Source organism: Ipomoea triloba, chromosome 3 (genome assembly GCF_003576645.1).
Source record: "Ipomoea triloba cultivar NCNSP0323 chromosome 3, ASM357664v1".
Lineage (NCBI taxonomy): Eukaryota > Viridiplantae > Streptophyta > Magnoliopsida > Solanales > Convolvulaceae > Ipomoea > Ipomoea triloba.
In genome coordinates this window covers 2,186,633-2,206,595 of record NC_044918.1, presented here as the reverse complement: position 1 = coordinate 2,206,595, position 19,963 = coordinate 2,186,633, and the positions used below count along the sequence as shown (strand labels likewise).

The following is a 19,963-nucleotide window of genomic DNA, read 5'->3' as shown; positions in this document are numbered from 1 at the left end:
AATAATTGAGGGGGGAGAACTGCCACTTTAATAACACAGGGGGAAAAAGTGTTATAAGCACATAACATAGGGGAAAAAAGTGTCATTTTCCCTATAAAAATTTAGAAGTGGTGGTTTTGATTTTAAAGTTTATAGCTGAGTTTCTTCACTTTTTACTACTTAGGGTCAAACATTTATGGTTTAGATTTAAAATTTAATTTTTTTTCATTGATTTTTAGAAATTTTCAAGACTTACATATTTAGTTGTTAGATATTACATATTTAAGTGTTCAAATTTACAAATTGAATTTCACGATAATTGCGAAAATAATATCGCATTTTTTAAAAATCTGATATGATCCGTCCAATTTTTACATATATAAAGCTGAGATTCGTTCTTAGTTTTCTACGTGTTCTCATAGGATCATAAGCATATATATATATATATATATATATCGACCACCCATTTTAATTTGTTAAAAAAAAAATCTAATTGTCGATTGTATTTATTGTTATTTCAACAATTTTATTGACGTAGGACAAAAAAATGATCATGCCACAATAATTTTAAGATCAAATGTGCATATTTTAATTTAAAAAAAAAAGACTAAAAATCTACTGCTGCCACGAATAAAAAATAGAATTAACTAATACATTTGACTTCATTTCTTTTACATAAATTATATTCAAATAAAACAGCTAGGTAATACAATGTATGAAAAATCCTATAATGTTGACTAAGCATAGTAACATTATAAGAAATGTATTAAAAATCTACTGCTGCCACGAATAAAAAATAGAATTAACTAATACATCTGAATTTTTCATAAGAATTATACTTTTCTTTATAAGTATTACGGAGTATAATTTTTCTCATAACTACTCTTCACCCCTAATAATATTATATTTTGATTTAAAAGTATTACATTTTATTTTAAAATTCTTGATATGTATTACACATTATCTTATTAGTATCAGTCAATCAATTTATCTATAATTGATATTACACTTTTTCTCATAAGTAACTCTTCAACGCCTAAATATTACATTTTGATTTAAAAATATTACATTTTTCGTTATAAGTAACAGATAATTTATTAATAATTATTATTACATTCTCCAACCTAAGTATTACATTTTCATTTTAATTTTACCCGCCTCATAGATAGTCATAAAGATCCATAAAATAGTTTCACGTGAGACTCACCCTAAATAGAAATAGGTGATTGCAATTTTAATAAATAACTAGAGTTTTACCTATGCAATGACATGGTGATATTATTTTAAACCTAATACTAGAAATTTTTTTAAACCTAATGGGGTAACTCAAGTGGCAAATGAGCTCTCTATGTGGGGAAGAATTTCGGGAGAACCCGGGTTTGATTCCCTCTGGGTCAGGAGTGGACCTAGACCGTTAAACGGACAGAGAAAGACCGTGAATTTACCACAAGAAAATTTTAAATTAAATATGAAAGTAATTAATTTTCTTCTAAATAATTTTTACGTAAATAAATTATTATTCTTTTTATAAAAATGTCACCGTCAAATTATAGTTATTTATTACAAAATATATAATTATACGTTTTTATTTACCATAGTAGGTAAAGTGCTTTCTCCCCATTTTAGAATTTGCCTAAAAAGTTTTGATTTGTATTTACAATTACCTTACTCTAATTTCACAATTAAAATTTGAGTTAATTTCATTTTTGGTCCTAAATTTATAGGTGGTAGTCCACTTTTAATTTATTTTTTTATTAAAATATCCATATTGGGTCATAATATTATTATAGCATGACCATTTTTGGTCCATTGTCAACAAAATCGTTAAAATGACGTTAAACATAAGTGCATTTTGATCTTTTGTTTAATAAAATGGGTTGAGCCGTTGTATTTTTATTTTTACTTTTTTGAAAAAATTCCTATTTGAAGATTGAAATGTCCTTGTATTTATGAGAATTTAAACAATTTTATTGATAAATGATCAAAAATAGTCATGTCATAATAATACTAGGATTAAAATGAGATATTTTTTAAAAAATGAACTAAAAGTAGAATGATGGAATTAACTCATTAAAATTTTCACAAATTGTTTTTGATAAAAAAGAAAGAAAAAAAATGGAAAAGAAAAGAAGAAACAAAAAGACAAAGATTATAGGAGAGACATGAAAAGAAGTGAAGCATGATTGGATCCCAAATATACTTTTCCAGTTTTCCCTTTCCAAAGCCGCAGCTTTTGGGGCATCATTACATTGTTTACTTTTTATATTAAAGTTTGCACCCATGTCAGTATTGTTTTTCAATCATACCCCTTCCAACTCGGCTTTATGTTAATTTTGCCCCTCACCTTTTCATCAATAATCTAAAAATCCAAAAATGAAATAAATATGTTTTACTAATTAATAGCAATTCATAAAATAAAACGTTAAAGTTAACAACATAATTATAACATTTCATCCCTAAAATGCATGATTAAAGTAAAATTATTAATTTATTTTGAATTTGTTAGTTGAGTTGTATCTTGAGAGTTAAATTAATAATTCAATATACATACTTTGAAAAGTAATTATATATGTGTGTTTGTGTGTGAGAGAGAGAGAAAAATAATAGGCATCCTTACTAGTATGATTTTAATCATTTAATTTGTCTCATTTTACCTATTATAAGTATAATTTATTGGTTAAACTATTTTTTTATTTACTCATTTTCTTTAATATTTTCTTATTTATACTTAAAAAATTAAAAAAACTTTTGATTTAGTTTATAAGCATATAAATTTTATAAACTAATAATAAATTTAATATTATAAGAAAATAAATTCTAAATAAATTTATTTAAATCTCATGAATTGGACACATAAAATATGACAGAGGTTTAGAGAAAGTATGATTCAATTCAAACCGTGCTTATGGAGTTTGACTTTTACTTAATAGTCATGCCACAAAATTCTTTTTCATATAATATAGTTATTAAGACTAATAAGAGTAAAGAGTCATTTGACCTTATTAACAACCAGATTAATTACCTACAGTTCAAATGGTTTGAGACTGTTAGTAACTTTCGCGTCAATTAAATTTTGAGAAAATAATTGCAATAAATATATTTGCTAAAAATACAGTTGTTAGGAAAATTAATTAAAATTATTAGTGCTACTGATGTGACAAATACGTGCAGGTATCTTATATTCGGTCATAAGTGTATAGTCTCGATCGGGTAGTTGAATGTGAGGTCAGATGTTTCCGAGCTTAAGTCATATATTGTCTAGAGTTTAAAAATCTCCCTTTCAAGCATTTGATGTGCTTTATATAGGAGTCTGGGAGGATACATGCCAAGTGCCTCGGATGGTGGCCACGTATCCTCCACACACCAGTCATGAAAACGACGGTCGTAATAGTTCCATGCGGGTTGAGATTCCTGGCACCGGCATAAACATGATGTGATCGAACAATGCGATCGAGTTGTGCTTCTCTTTTAGTAATAGGGTCATGTGCTAGGGAACCGTCTTTAATTTCCCGACCAGTCCGGAAGCCTATTCTAGGTGAAAAATGTGTTTAGTTATCCTGGGCGAGCCTACTTCCTAACCAAGTTCAGGTCATACAATATAAAAATGGTCGGATATGCTTGAGAAACGAACCTCACAATCTCCGGTACAAATACCGATCACATATATAAACATACAACTAAGGTATAATCCCTAATTCCCTATCAGTAGTTACCATATAATCATATACCTTTATCAAGAAAGTGATAAAGTTACCTCAAACATTTGATTCATTTAAACTTCCACAAAAAGAAAAAATTTAAAATCTCTAATATACCTTTACCATATAAACATAAAATACAAACTTATTCTCTATTCATTCAATTGCACAAATATAATCAATCTTTTTAAATATATAAAGGAGGTTAGTAATACGACTAGTATTAGGTACTACTAAAAGTGAAGAATCAAGTCATGAACCAATGGTAAAGGATCTCCACGTCCTCCAAATCCCCATAAAAGCATATCGTATATATATATATTTTTCTAAAAAGAAATTCTTTTTAGACACCATTTTCAGTACGGTTTTGGCAACAACTGGAAAATCTACCCCGTACCCAACCCTGTGATCTAATTCCCAGAAAGCGCACATGCTGCCTGCACACCCCTCTCATCGCCATCTTTGTCTGTTATCATTACCATCACACACATGCATCTACGTACATATATATATATATATATATATATATATATATGACTCCAGCTTTTAATTAACTTTAATTTGTTCCAATTTTCTATATTTGTGAGTTGTGACTCCCATAAAGACGAGGTTGGATTAATACTATTATTGTTGTTTTCGGGTAATCATAGGATTATTGTTTGGATCAGATTAACCATTCCATTAAGGGGATATATAATATGATAATGATGCTTTTCTAAAACAATATAATCATCATCCATGAAGTTGGGGGAGATAAATTGAAAAAGGTAGGGTGCATAGCATGTGTTTTTATTTTTCAAAAGCAATAGGGTAGCTCAAGTGGCAAGTGAGCTCTCTTTGTGGAGAAAAATTTGAAAGACCAATTCTCACTACGGACGATTCCCCATGGACCAGCTCCTGTGCCTCTTGGAACGAACATGGGTGGATCCACGCAAAAGGATCGTTATGTTCTAATAACATATTTGATCTGAAAATTTGTATATGCTAATAATTCATATCTGATCTGATCTACATTTGTTCAAAGTTGTAATCTGAATTCATTTTGACTAAATCCAAAATGATAGTTTAAAGTGTGGTAGCATCTATGGTGGGAGACAAGGTCACATAAAGAGATTCCAGTTGCTTTCTTCGCCACCTTGCCATGGCTATGGGCTATGGCGTATATGTATCATCCATACAGTTGTTGAACCTCCAGGGAGAGAGAAGTGTGGTCCCCTATCTCCTGTGGGCTCCACTACTCCACACAACAAAAGGACCTGACCTGGCCTGGCTTAGTGAGTGGGTGGTGGGGGCATGTGACCTGGGTCCCACCCTGACTCCAACAACTCATCAATCATCATCAACGTGGTCACTTCGACCATTAAATCAAATGTATTTCTAAAGATAGAATCCATGCATAAACACAAATAACCAGGTATTCAAATGTCCACGTAGATTACACTTCCATCTTTTCGTTAATCTACGAGAATCATACTCTACTCATTCATTCAATCGCCTTTTTCAGGACTTAAGATTAATTATTTATAGTGAAGTGATGGCACTTAAAAAGAGCATCATATTGAAACAAAGGAAAACAATAGATAGATGGTCCATTTACGCACCAGAAATGGAGGACATGTAAAGATGCTTATTGGCCCCATTCTTAAACATGATCAGGTGCCCCAGATTTGCTTAAGTAATTAAAGTAGTGCTTATTTCTCTAACTCCACTTAACCTAGTCTTTGCCTTTATATAATCCCCACTTTAGCCACCTTTAATCATGATTTTCTCCTTTGTTTAGCTCCATAATACACCCGCCTCAATTGTTTCTACTTTACGTGGTTGTTCCATGTAGCTACCACCCAAGGTGGCATGTTCCTCTATCCTCACTCAATTTATATAATACTACCACTATTACTATTATATTTAAGAAAATTAAACTCCACAATATAATATTGATGATATTTATGTATATTGTTTTTATTCTATTAGGTACTATTAGTATGGGTCTAATAGTATATAGTATATCATATATAAATAATATAATTATACTCGATACCATCAGTGTCATAGAAAAAATGCATACTCATACATGCATTTTTTGTCTTTACTTTTCCTTTTTTTCTTAAAAAAATAACCGTATACGTGTTACTTTTCCTTTTTACTGAACGTGTTGACTAATATATTATGTGTTGCAGTATTCAATTTAGTTTCAGACACATAATCTATTAACTGCAAATACAAAATATGTTAATTGCAGATACATAATTTTTGTGTTATTTCTAGACTAAAATATATAATACAATTATATAAGATAGAACTTGGTCCATGATATAATTTGACAAGACAAGCGGAATTAAAATTTAATCCCCATTTTATCCCATAAAACACAACCGGCGTGACCCTCGTGAGATATGGGAGTGTCACCGTGTGAACGCATGGACAGATCCAACGGCTAATTTTCCAGCAAAAGGTGGCGTGGAAGGACCTACATCGTGCGATGGATAGTGACGGAAAAAGGCGACAGATCCGCGAAACGGTGAAAACGACGTGGCGTGCGAGACAAAACCCAGATGGTGACGGAGAGAAGGGTCTGTGTAGCGTGTGCGACTGAAAATGTTAATAGCACCGCTATATGTGGGGTCCATTATCCTCACGAACCAATAGAGTGTAACTGATAAGCTACTTCTACTTTTTCATGCTGGGCCCACGCGTCTGTACCATTAGGAAACTGTCACGTGTCTACAGCCCAAAATTTCCCTCTCTTCACCCTAAATAATATTCCTCACACAATGAACACTATATATTACTCAATTCTTTGATCCACTTGACAACTTAGTGTGACAAATTATATTTTAATAAAAAATATAGAAATTATTATTATTATTGTAATTTGTCGTTGGAACCGGCAGTTTCAATTTGTCATCTTTGAAACCATGAACCGTCGGTTTAGAACCAGAATCGAATTAAACTAAATCATGGTCACTCTTACTCATGATACTCTTAGAGTCACACATAATTATCACTAGTTCGTGTATCAATTGGAAAAGATTATATTAAAATAGTAGTATATTAGCTATTATATAGTTTTTTTTTTTTTGAATAAAGCTATTATATAGTTAGTCAATGCTATCACAATTGCTTATTTAGCCAGCCATGTATTTGCTAACCTGCACTAGCTAGTTATCAAACTAACCCGACAACAACTATTCTGCAAGTTTTAAATCCCATTTCAATAAAGTAAAATGTGTAGTATAATTCATAAGTCAAAAGTAAGGAGGAAATTTTTGTTCATGAACAAATTAAATCAATTTTTTTAAGGCGGGTATTAATTGACCATTCTGAACCTAGCACTGTTGGCATCGGCGGAAATGTGTCCCAAAATATCTTTAGGTGGGGCCTCTAACATTGTTGTACTTGAATCTTTTGTCTGACGAAAATTTGCAAGAAAATCAGCACATTTATTGACTTCCCTCATCACATATGTGAACATCATATCCTCAAAGCCTGAAGCTAAATACCTAAAATCATAAATGAGGGTAATGATAAAGTCATTAACCTCGTAGTTCTCGCTCATCGACTCAATCACCGCTTTTAAGTCCAGTTCCACAATCAATTTCCTGAACCCCCTCTCCTCACCAAGTCGTAGACCCTCCGATCCATTAGACCCCACAACTCGACAAGAAAACTATCCATACTCTCAATGTTGACAACAAATCCCACAACCCAACTTCCTTTGAAATTGCGGAACAATCCACCCGGACTAGCTCGGTTCGTCGTGCCTTTCATAGCCCCATCTATACTGAACTTCAATTCACCCACCCTTCATTTGCGGGGACCAACAAATTAAATCATATGTATTCAGTTTAAATTAAGACTAAAATGTTCTCATAGTATTATAAACTTGGTTGCTATTTTAAAAAAAAATAAAAAAAGTTTGGTGTTATGATAATGTATTGGCTGTCTTAGATTCTTCCCATCGAAAATACCATTATGTTCACATGCAATGATCGGCGGATTTGCTAACCATTCAGAATATGATGCCGGAACATATGTGGACATGAGACCGTTAAAAAAAATTGTTGTTTTTCCGATATAATAATTATACAACACTAAATTATTTGTAAATAATAAAATTGAAAATATATAATATATAAATGTTATCTTATAAAGATCGAAAAACCTCTTGATCTCATTCAGGGACAGCTTTAGGCTCTGCATGTAATACAAGCACAATTTATTTAAATATTTATTATTCGAAATAATCAAAATATCAGAAATTGAAGTTAATTAATGGTTTGGAAGTTGCATTGAAATTTCATGGGCCTAATATGCTAAGACATTACATATCTTAATTAATGTCGTATTAGTAGAACCTAATCCTAGGTTTATTCCTCAGAATTGTGATTTGTGGATGCTGCTCTTTATATCCTTTAATTTGCAATAATTGAATTTTCAGCAATTTATTTATGTATTACTTCTTATATGCAAAACTAAACTAGGTGGTTTTCATTTCTGGAAAACAAAACACAAAAAGCTATTATTATGGCTGGCCATGTGTCATGTGTGTTACACCTTCGACAAAGTGAGATTCTCTCGGCCACATTTTGTTCTCTGTTTAAATATTGACTACTTTTAGGCAAACTTTTTATTTTAAAGTTTTTAAAATTTCAAATTTTTAATCAAAGATTTATTTCCATGTAATTTCATAAATATAAATAGAAGAATCTCCAACCACAACTCAAAGGCGTACACGGGATAAACTATACTCCTGTGTAATAGCTTGTAAAGCACACAAGAGAGATAAATCGATAAGTCAAGTTAGAAAGACCCTGTGCCACGGACTCGAGAGCTCGACTAGACGAGAGGGTGTTGGCATTTATAATTTTCTTGTTCGAAAATCATGTTCTACCTGCTCAATTATCCTTCGCAACCACAATTGTTTGTGATGAGGCAAATAATGACCCAGGGAGTGTTTGAAGGAGGCCGGGCCAGCCCACCACCTAAAGCTCACTTTCAAGCCATCACAACACAACCACCCTACCAAAACAACGGCTATTTTACCTCTACCCAAAACTACGTTATATCATGAACCATAATCCACCTTACACAGTAAGTTTTAATCCAAACGATATTCAAATGATGTGTTTGCAATTAATATTTTATATACCTTCAGTTAATAAATTATGAGTCTATTACAATTAAAGTTTTTTTTTTTTTTTTTTATATCCAGTTAACATATTAATCACATCCATGTGATTTATAAATTATATATATATATGTACTTAACATATTATGTACATTCAATTGAAATAATTTATTATGTACCATGCATATTCAAATTGATAAGCGGAAATATGTGTTAGCTATAAGCTATATATTGAGGGTGTATAAGTAGAATAGAGTAGAGGTGGCCGGTAATTATATTAATTGAGTTATAGTGAATTAGAAAAAGATATAGGGAATTGAAGTAAAGTCCCCTGGCCTAACTAAATGGTTTGTTGGTTGTCATAAATGTATAGGATATATAGTTGCATGAGGAGCAAGGTAAGGATGAAGAAGAAGAAGAAGAAGAAATAAGTGGGGATCAGAAAAGGCAGAAACCCTTTATAGAGGAGTCACATGGTTGGCAGAAGAAAGTAGGCCCCAAAATACAAATCAAGCCAAAACTTGGCATCTCAATCTCCATCTCCAAAGTTAGCATAAAAAGAGGATGATCGACAAACAGGAAACGGCTTTTGTATCCACCCAACAGACCATCTTATTTCTCAACTCGACTGAACATCTGAAAAGATTCAGTGACTTAACAAACATAACCAAATATCAGAGTATATAAGAAATCTGTCTACTTTAAAAATAATATCCACTCTATCTGTGGATTTTTAAACATTGATCTCTTACATTATTACTTACTGAACATAGAGTTGCATAAGTGCCAAAAATAAACAGGGAGTAATTGGGTCCCACATTTCGCAATCCCGATGCACTTCATGTCTCCAAACTGGGTCCCACTCTCCACTGTTGGGTCGTCACCCATGTTTGACTCTCTGCGCATCTCTCTCTCTACGCAAACGCTCAGATCACTGTGAATATCATATCACGACCCGGAACCAGCAGTTCAAGCCGCGCTCCATTAGCCAGCCGTTCTTACGTAGCTGAGCCGATCTCGCGTCAAGCCACACCGTGTCGTGTCTACGTCGTATTTATGCCTACGACCTACGTTGCCCATACCCATACATTTTACTTTTCACAATAAATATATATATATATATATATATATATATATATATATATATATATATATATATATCGTATTTTATTATTAATATATGAATTAACACAAGCATACAACTATTTTGTGACATCATATACTCTTTAATTAATTCGTCTATGAATAATTAAGCTAATATTTGATTGGGCTGATTTCAGTGATTTGTATTGGCTATAATTAATAATGTAGCAAATTTATAATTATTCAATTAGAAAAAACCTAGGAGACTTTTATGACAACTCCAATTCCAAGTGCCTTGTTGCCTGGAACTAACTTTCTTTATTTATTGAAACAGTTGCCATTGGTAGTGTGTGTGATATCCCAGAGGTAGACCTGCCCATTCATGTATACGGATTCGTTAATGGGTCAACATGACAACAACACATAAGGTTAACGGGTTCAAATTTTTAATACGTAAAGTTACAAATGTAAGTGTGCCTCTTTTATTTTGACAATAGAAATTAAAGTTTAACTGAATAAATGTACAAAGTTGCCGGCCTTGCAAGCTTGCAATACACCATGAATTTTTTATATGCAGCCTCATCAGCTTGAAAGTGTGCCTCTTTTAGTGTTAAGGACAACCTAACCTGTCCTACTGCAGGCTGGTGGATGCAGGCCAACCTATGAATTTCGACTCACTTTAATTTGACACTCCTATTGACAATTGACACTATCTACTAGCCGTGTCCGGGACAATACAGTTAGGGCTAAAAGCCTAAAAACCTTCCATTGATGTGCATGCAACAAGCTATAAGAGACTTTTGTTGATCACATCCATGAAGAAATAATGTTGTTGGCGGGTGATGCGTGAAGAAAACTTGGTGAATTTGGAGGCATATATATGTTATCAGGCTGGAGATGAGGGGTTGATATATAGGATAGGAAGAGAGCACCCTAAACATAAAAAATAAAAATAAAAAAATAAAAATTGACAATACAAGACAAATGATTAATTCAGCACCTAAAAATGGACCCAGTTGATCTTTCAAGAACTTACTACATATGGGACACGAAAAGACTTGCCCAAACTACTACAAGTGACTATAACAAGTTTGTTTCATTCAGGGCCATGTGATGCTGACTCAATTTTAACCTTCTTCCATTCAACTTGCATTATATTGCCTGCTTTTAATTTTGATTAAACATGTCGCCCTAACCCATCAATCATTCCTATTTTACTCACTTCAAATTCCCATTTTATTTCTTCTAATTTTGCAACATCTTAGCACATAGTTTCCTACTAAAATCAAATGAAAAACGAGAATATATGACTCCAACGTATAGTAGCATCTTGGACCGACTAATCGACCGACGTAATAAATATTAATATAGAATAGTCAATTAAGTATGAGTCCAAAAATAATATAACATCATAAACTCAAATATCTAGACCCATGACGGTTGCTACTGACTACTGAGTCATCCAACACCACATAAAAACATTGAGTGATATTCTCAGTTAGTTGTCGTGAAAGCTACTGATCATACCTCTTTTTCATTCTCAACACTCCAAAACCTAAAATTGTTGAGCATCAAAGAATATATATATATATATATATATATATATATATATATAGGTTTCATTGGTAGCCGTAAAATTTTTTCAACTTCTTTATTCCAATCCTCTAGGGTACGTGTAGAGGAATCTAATGACACAGAAATGAAATTACTCATCCCATCTCTCACGAATTCAAAGCCAAAAAGAATCTTGGACTACCTTATATACAAGCTAAGAAAGAAATTCTGTTAGAGCATCCTCATCAGCTATGCATTTTAAACGGCGCGATTCTTGTGCTCCACGCATAAGAATCAGACTTTGTTTTCCCTTTTCTCTCAAATGACAAGTCCTACAAAAAACCAAAAACTGCAAGAGAAAAACAAAGTAAAAACCACTCTCCATATTTGCTAAAAATCAACCTTTTAGTTTTTTACTGTTCCAAAAATCATGAAAAGTGCACAGATAATGATGCTCTTAGTATGTATGGTGGACCAAGGGAGTTGGATGAGGCAATTCCTGTAGCCACCTATTTAAAATGGTAACAGTCATTACACTACTTACTAATTGGCGAGTTTATATAGTTTTTGATCAGATTAGATAGCTGAGTAAAATAGAAAGCCATGCTTCAGTTGGGACTTGGGAGGGAAATTCTCATGTAAAATGAATTTGAGGCTATACTGAATTTGGGTCCGAATGGGAAATGAAATTGAATGGGCTATGCTCATTTTGGGCCACACTGAATTGGGGTTTTAATTAAAAAAAGTAGATATCAAGGAATAAAAAATTTTTGATGACACTGCCATGGCCACCCATGGCTGTCTTAGCCCAAATTCAGGCAAAGATATATATGGGTGGTGATTGGGTTGGGAGTTTGGATCTATGAGCACAAGAGAGGCCCAAGTTAAGCCTAGGAGGAGCTAAAGAAAAGAGAAATTATATTGTGATAATGATCCACATCACAAGGTGAATCACACATAAATATTTATTTTTAACATACAAAATCTTTACTTGTAATATACTACTATAAATTTATTTTAATTAGTATATTAAAAATGAACATGTAATACACTAAACATTAATATTCAGAATATGAACATTGTACTGGGACGTTGTCCCTCCAGTTTCTATTTCTGAGCTATTTTAATATGCCTGTTATGGAGTTTGGTTTTCAAAAAAAAAAAGAATATGAACATTCAGTATCTAATTAAAATCTAAAATTTAATAAAAGTCAATAATATTAGTCCTTAACTGGAATAAAAATTGTGTTGGTAGCATAAGTTGCATTAAATATTTGTTTTTCTAGTGTTATTTGTGTTGTACATTTACATTTTTTTTTTCTCAATGTTACTATTCACACTTTTCCTTTTGACCTCTTATTTAACTTTAGTCCTTAACTGAAATTTTTTTAAAAAAATTAGTGGCACTATTTTCATATTATCATATTTAATCCACAACTATTTTCTCTACATCTTTATAATTTCAAAGCACTCATAAAAAAATAATGAGTTCAGTGAAGTTCGCAAGATTGGAATAGATGAAAGCTTGCAATTGAAAGTTGAGTAAAAGTGTTGATGGAATGTAGTGTGTGTGAGAAGGTATCCTCACACCGGATATCATCTCAAAGAGTGGACCTGAATTCCAAAAGAACTTATAATGCTGAATTCCATTAATTTAGCATTATCCCTACTCATTCCGTTGCCTCTTCACTCATCTTTCCTCACTGCATCTATCAACTTCTTCACTGCATTGTATACTCACTTCATCGTCACTATTAAGATTAATTGCCTTAATTTTTTTTAACATTTATCCGATTGTAGGCTCATACATAATCAAACATCAATATTTGTAATCATTCCAATTCCACCCAACTACCAAACATGCAAAATACTTTCACCAAAACCCATTTCAATTATCAAATATTTAATTTCTATTCCGACTCCAATTCAATTTTCCAACCAAACACACCCTTAAGTTAATCCTTCAAATGGATTCCAATGTTTTGGACCAATCACTTGGGTTTCCAACTAGTTGGCTGGGCTGCGGAGTTGAACTTATTATAACCCCCAATAAATTTATTTAATTAACCATCTATTATCTCCTATAATTAGATTCTAATCTTGACAAATTTTGCACAACTAAATTTCAATTTCGATAAATAATTTATTTAAATGAATGTAACATGAGACAACATCCTAATAAACAATACATTAATATTTTGTCATTCCTGATAGTGGACCAGCGCGCTTTCTCTTTGACTAATCAATCATTTAATGTAGGATCATATCTTCCGCCCAAGAATAACAATCTTAACCAAATCTTCGGCTGTTTAGTTTAGTTTAAAGGCCATTAAGCATATCGAATAGCCAATGAACAATGGTTGGAAGACACTTGGAAGTTGGCTGTTAGTACATAGGCCGCCACACTTCCAAAATTATGGATGTACCATGCACAATGTACAGGTACCCATAATTTAACTTATAATTAAAATAATACTAGAAAATAATGATGGAGATATTGAAAACAGTTCAAGAATAGAGACTCGGAATCTAAATGTATAGAGCCTGAGGCCTAAGGAGAGTGTCCCGGAGGCACAAGATGAATGACCCGGATTAGGCGACTCGGACATGGGTGGCCCAAACCTAGGAGCGCGGACCCAAGGCTTAAGTCTCAGGTCCAGGGCCTGGCCTTCGCAACCAGCCCTAGACGACTCGGCATCTCGCCTTAGAGCTTGTCTCCAAGGCCAATTTAGCGAGATTTGACCCAACCCCACGACTCAGTTAGTGGGCTTTGACCTGATCTTGCAGCTCACCACGAAGTTAGTTAAGTTGGTTGGATTTTCCTTGTATAAATAGCATATGTCCTAATTTAGACAAATCATATTCTACTCTCAAAAACTCCTTGTAGTATTTTTACATTAATCCACTCAATATTGTCACTACAATTCTTCTTGTTTACTATTATATTTTACCCATTTAATTTATGCGAGTTTAACTTATCTGTATATGCCAGAGTCAACTAGTTTCATCACTTGTACGGAGCACAATTACATTATTTGGTTGAAGGAAATTGCAATTTCCTCCATTTGTGAAATTCAAGTTCATAAGGCTCTCCCTATGAATTCCAATTCGTGCGGTGGTGAATGGAAAGAAAAAAAAAATAGATGAAATTATATCATTACTCTTGATGATTTATTATTATTGCCAAAGCATTTTAGTCATTTTAATTTCCTTTCAATTCCCAAAAATTATATTCCTGCCTACCAAACAATATAATTTAAATTCATACTTTATTATTCTCACCTCATTCTTTTCCTACAAAATTACAATTCATTTCTCTCCCATACCTCCCTCCCAATTGTTCCAACCAAACAGGTTCTAGATGTATATATTTTCCACTGTTTACGTTTGACTTGCTGAATTATGAATTTACGTTATGCAGCACGGCACTTCACTAGATAGATTGTACAACGTGAAAGCATCAAACACATGGGCAGAAATTATTATAAGAATAATAAGAAAATTTACCATGTCATATGCAGAGACAACCCAGCTACTCAAGTATCACAAGGTTATAAATCTTTTATGAATTGAATATCTACTTACACAAATTTATCTCTTTGTAATCTTTATCGACTAAAGTTAAAAGGTACAATTTACTTAGTGTGCACCATCAAATAATAGTTACAAATTTTTTTCGTCACTAAAAATATATTGTATTCACAAAATGAAAAGTAGTGTATGTATATTTGTATATAATTATTTATAAATTGTGTAAGCGGTTAAACATGTATATATTGTGTTTTACTTTTAAAATATGACTTTTTAAAAATTTATTTTTGGGTTCGTTTAACATTATATTGCAGTATTTTTCAAAAAATAGTAATCCAATAATTTTATTTGTATTTTTGAATGTCAGCCGTCCAACAAACATACACGCCGAAACGTGCATGGAAGGATCCAATTAACAATTATCTAAGGTGGATCACGGACTGAAGAGTTAATCATAATGAAAATATTATTATTTCATTAATAAATATTATTAATTCATTAATTAAAATAACATCTTTTGTAGTTTGTTCAATGGACAGACCACGTGCTCGGAATGTCTTTTGAAGCTCACCACATATTTCAAAGTTGACACACCAGCCCCCCCCCCCCCCTACCCCACCACCTATTTATTTACTTTTTAGCAATAGAAATACAATTTATACACACAATTATTAATAACAAATTGTATAATTATAAGAAATTAAATAAAATGTATACTATCATGTTTTATATTTTCACTGGTATCATAATCACTGGTATCATAATTGTAAAAGGTGATATATAATTATCACTGATATTGTAAATTAGGCTAAGGTTTAAGGAATGCAATAGTGTGATTGGTAAGGTAGTACAAATATATAAAAAAAATGTGTTTAACTATCAATCGGCTGACACTTAGGTGATTGGATATAATGGTTGAGTGAGATGGATGTAGTGAAGTGAGTACAAGATGTATTGATGATATGATTAAATAAAGACCAGTCAGTTGGTTTGATCAAATCGGACTAACAGATTGCAAGGTATAGGCCGGAGTTTATACCTAGTATGAATGTTACAAGGTTCGGTCAATCGAGAGAAGATCGAAGTAGTTCAACTGATTATAATCACAAGAGTACAAGTGAGTATTGAGAAATATCGAAAATGGTCTCTTGAATGAGATTGTGATACAATCACACATCGGCTAGCTCCACATGAGATTGTGGAGTGGTACTTAAGTTGGGGTCAAACCTCCACTCATGAGCTAGCTTTTGTGGTGGAGTTAGGATTTTGACTCGAGTATCATGTATCATTTGGTGTTCTCCTTGAGCGGCCGGAGTGTGGTGGGGAAGGACTACCAAGAAGAGGGCTTGATAAGGTTCAAAGGGAATCGAGAAGAGTCCGGAGTGAAAGCTATCCAGAGTGAAGCCGTTCACTCATCCAGTGCCGACCTAGCAGAGGGGACGACCTAGAAAAGGGCTAGAGTTCAATTCGGACTAAAAGCTATCTAGAGTGAAACGTACCGTTCACTCATCCGGTGACGGCCTAGCCGAGAGGGCGACCTAGAAAAGGGTTACTTGGTACTTGATAAGGTCCGGAGTGAAGCCATCCAAAAGAAAAAAATGGCTACCTAGTGTCAAGAAGAGTTCAGAATGTGAGTAATCTAGAATAAGCCGCCGCGGACGTCGGCTTCTCAAGGGGTGGACAATGATATGATCCTACATGAGATTGTGGAGTGGTACTTAAGTTGGGGTTAAACCTTTACTCATGAGTTAACTTTTGTGGTGGAGTTAAAGTTTTGACTTGAGTACCGTATCAAATTTGCTAAGCTATTTATATTGCAATAAGTCAGTTTAAGTCATAATGAACAACAACAAGGGGTTTCAAGTGCACGAGTCCAAGTTCCAGAGATGAGGTGATTAGTTAGTCAGTTTGCTCAATAATCCCAATTTCGTGTTGTTGTTAAGAGGCCGTAGGGAAAGGGCTACCTGGAAGAGCGCCTCTATCTAGAGTGCAGCGGTGCCGGCCTAGCGGATGGAGCGACCTAGAAAATGGTCAAAGTCCGGAGTGAAAGCTATAAAGAGAGAAGTCGTTCACTCATCCGGTGTCGGCTAGTGGAGGGGGCGACCTAGAAAAGGGCTACCTGGTGCCAAGAAGAGTCCACTAATTTTGTAGTGGAGTTAAGGTATTGACTTGACTACCGTATCAAAAGATTGGCTAAACTATTTATATTGCAATAAGTCAGTTTAAGTCATAATGAACAACAACAAGGGGTTCCAAGTGCACGAGTCCAATTAAATTCGAGAGATGGAGGTGATTAATTAGACAATTTACTCGGTAATACTATCAGACGGCATGCCAACTTACCGCTCCTAACTAGCCTAGTAACCTTTAAGAGATAGGCTTTCTTATCAATTCATCTTATCCAACGATTAGCTTGCACAATAAGCATGTCAAAAATTAGATTGGATTGGGACGATTTCCATTCCCCGAACGTGAAGCATGAGAACAACAACACAAATACACAAACACATAAAACCAAAGTCGGTTTGCGTCCCACACGGTGTAATGTCATGTCATGTATGTACGCATAACCTTTGACTCATTTCCCCCAATTTCACACGCACACACGAACCATCCTCGAAATTCGAAACCGAACACACCCCCACGTTCTACTCCTCCCACTCTCTCCCTATAAATCCCCTCCCCCTTCTCTTTCTTATCTTCCCCAAAACACCCACACATTTGATCAGAGCATATTTAAGACCACCAAAAAAGTTCCACTTTTTTTTTGAAAAAAAAAAAAAAAAAGTTTCACTTTAGGATTCAAAAATGGCGTGGTCGGAGCCGGAATCGTTGTGCAAGACCCACCCGGAGCACAAGCAGCCCGCCGGCGTCTGTTCTTGTTGTCTCCGAGAACGCCTCTCCAAGATTTCCGGCGCTGTTATGGACTCTTCCGCCATGTCTATCTCATCGTCTCCGGCCGCCGCGCCCTACAACTACTCCTCCGCCTCCTCTTCTTGTTCTTCCGGCTGCGTTTCCCCCCGTGGCCACCGCCGGATAACCTCCGACGTGGCCGGCCGGTTCTCGTTTATTACCGTCGGCGGCGGCGGTGACGGCGGGTTGAAGAAGAGTAGATCGATCGCTTTCGCTGCGAGACGGCCGGCGCGAGTGCTCGCCGGCGGGAAGAAGAAAGAAGGGTTCTGGTCAAAGCTGATTAAATCGACGGGTAGAAGGACCAAGAAGGCAATCTGATTAATTAGATTGAAATCTGTGTATGAATTTGGTGAAATTAACGTTTGTTCCTTGGATTGTTCTTAGGGATCAAATAATTAATATGAAAAAACACGCACAAACTTACAATCAAGCTTTTTCATTTTTGAAACTTCAATTATTATTCCATCTGTTCATATTTATCTCAATTTTAGCTATTTTATATTTCGTAAACATTAACCCGCCCCGCCCTGCAGAATTCATTTATATTTCCACGATATAAAATCAATTAGTAAAATCTTAACTCGCATAGTTAATATTATCTTTATGGACATTAAATATTTATTTAATTCAAAGTAAATGACATGTATATTTATGAACATTTATTAGTTTGAAATTTTAATATCAGTTATAATATTATATTAGCCTGATATATAGTTTTTTTAATTCTATTGGATCTATTACAAAGTGCTTAGCTTGATATAGATTATAGGGATGCATTGATTTTTCAATAAATTAAGCATATATATATATATATATATATATATATATATATATATTGGTGCACAAAAAAATTTAGTCACTGTCATTGTCGTTGTTAAATTTTGAACCTTAACTTTTTCTTTTAAATACTGTCTATTAAATTAATGCACTAAAATCGTGCGAACTATTTTTCCCTTTCTTGATGAGAGAATACATGAAGTTCAGTAGTCGTTGTGGACCTGTTTGTGGTGACCGAAGAACATTCAAACTATAATAATCTGTAGAATTGATTACATAATCTTCGCCTCTTTTGGTGCCGTAATAGGAATTCTCCAGGCAATTTAACTCATTTTAGCAAAGACTCATTCTTTGCGTGGGTTGAACGATAGCGGTCAACCAAAGGCATTTCATATTCACATTTGAACTTTTGATAACTTTAGGTGATATTAGTGTATTATTAAAAGACTTCTATTATGACTAAGATCGCATATTAATTGCTTTATACCCTATAGTTTAACTATAATTTTTTTTACTGTATCTATTTAGAACCATGGAAAAATTCGCAACCATTACTTGAAAATTGTAATTACTTGAAATCTTATGATTAACAAGCTAACAATCTGACCAACTCAATTAGAATTGTCCTATTTACAATATCTGATCTATACTGTAAAGTAGACACTTCCTCAAAAGTGTTGACAATTATATATTAGAGAATGGAACACAATAGGGAGGGATATTAAAGCCTCTTTTACTTGTTTTCAAAAAAAAAAAAAAAAAGCCTCTTTTACTTGAATAATGACGTGATTATATTACTGATGACAAAGACAAGAAGTTGTGTAACTTACAAAAATTGCATGTTGTATTAGGCATATGTGTATTTGCGTTAGGTACGTACATGTGACTTGCAGAATTGCGTGGCAAAAGTGCAAAACTACAGCTCTCTCATCTGCTTACTACCTGTATTAATTAATTAGATTGTTGTCTTTTCCAACAATGCAAGGACATCAAAATAATATAATTAAATCAACTTATTCCAATGGTTCAGATCAGTCATCAGAGTAGATGTAGGTGTTGGACATTTTCCAGTATTGTTGGATGGGGATGTGCTAGTGTGCCTCGTTTTCAAGAGGTCTTCAAGAGCTTTCCATTACAGCCCGTTTGGTTTGGTGGAAAATATTTGAAGGAAATGGAATTCAAATTTCATGGAAAATAGATTCTATTGTTTGGTTGGTGAAAAAGAAATTACTGGGAATATGAATTCCATTGTTTGGTTGGATTTCGAATGGNATATATATATATATATATATATATATAT

The 19,963-nt window shown here is 33.6% G+C and overlaps 1 protein-coding gene across 1 annotated transcript; it reads left to right on the top strand.

Annotated features, from left to right (window-relative positions):
- The first annotated feature begins 17,670 nt into the window (after positions 1–17,670).
- LOC116012442 lies at positions 17,671–18,359 on the top strand. Its single transcript, XM_031251974.1, has one exon. The coding sequence runs from the start codon at positions 17,782–17,784 to the stop codon at positions 18,202–18,204; it is 423 nt and encodes a 140-aa protein (XP_031107834.1). The 5' UTR covers positions 17,671–17,781; the 3' UTR covers positions 18,205–18,359.
- The last annotated feature ends 1,604 nt before the right edge of the window (positions 18,360–19,963 follow it).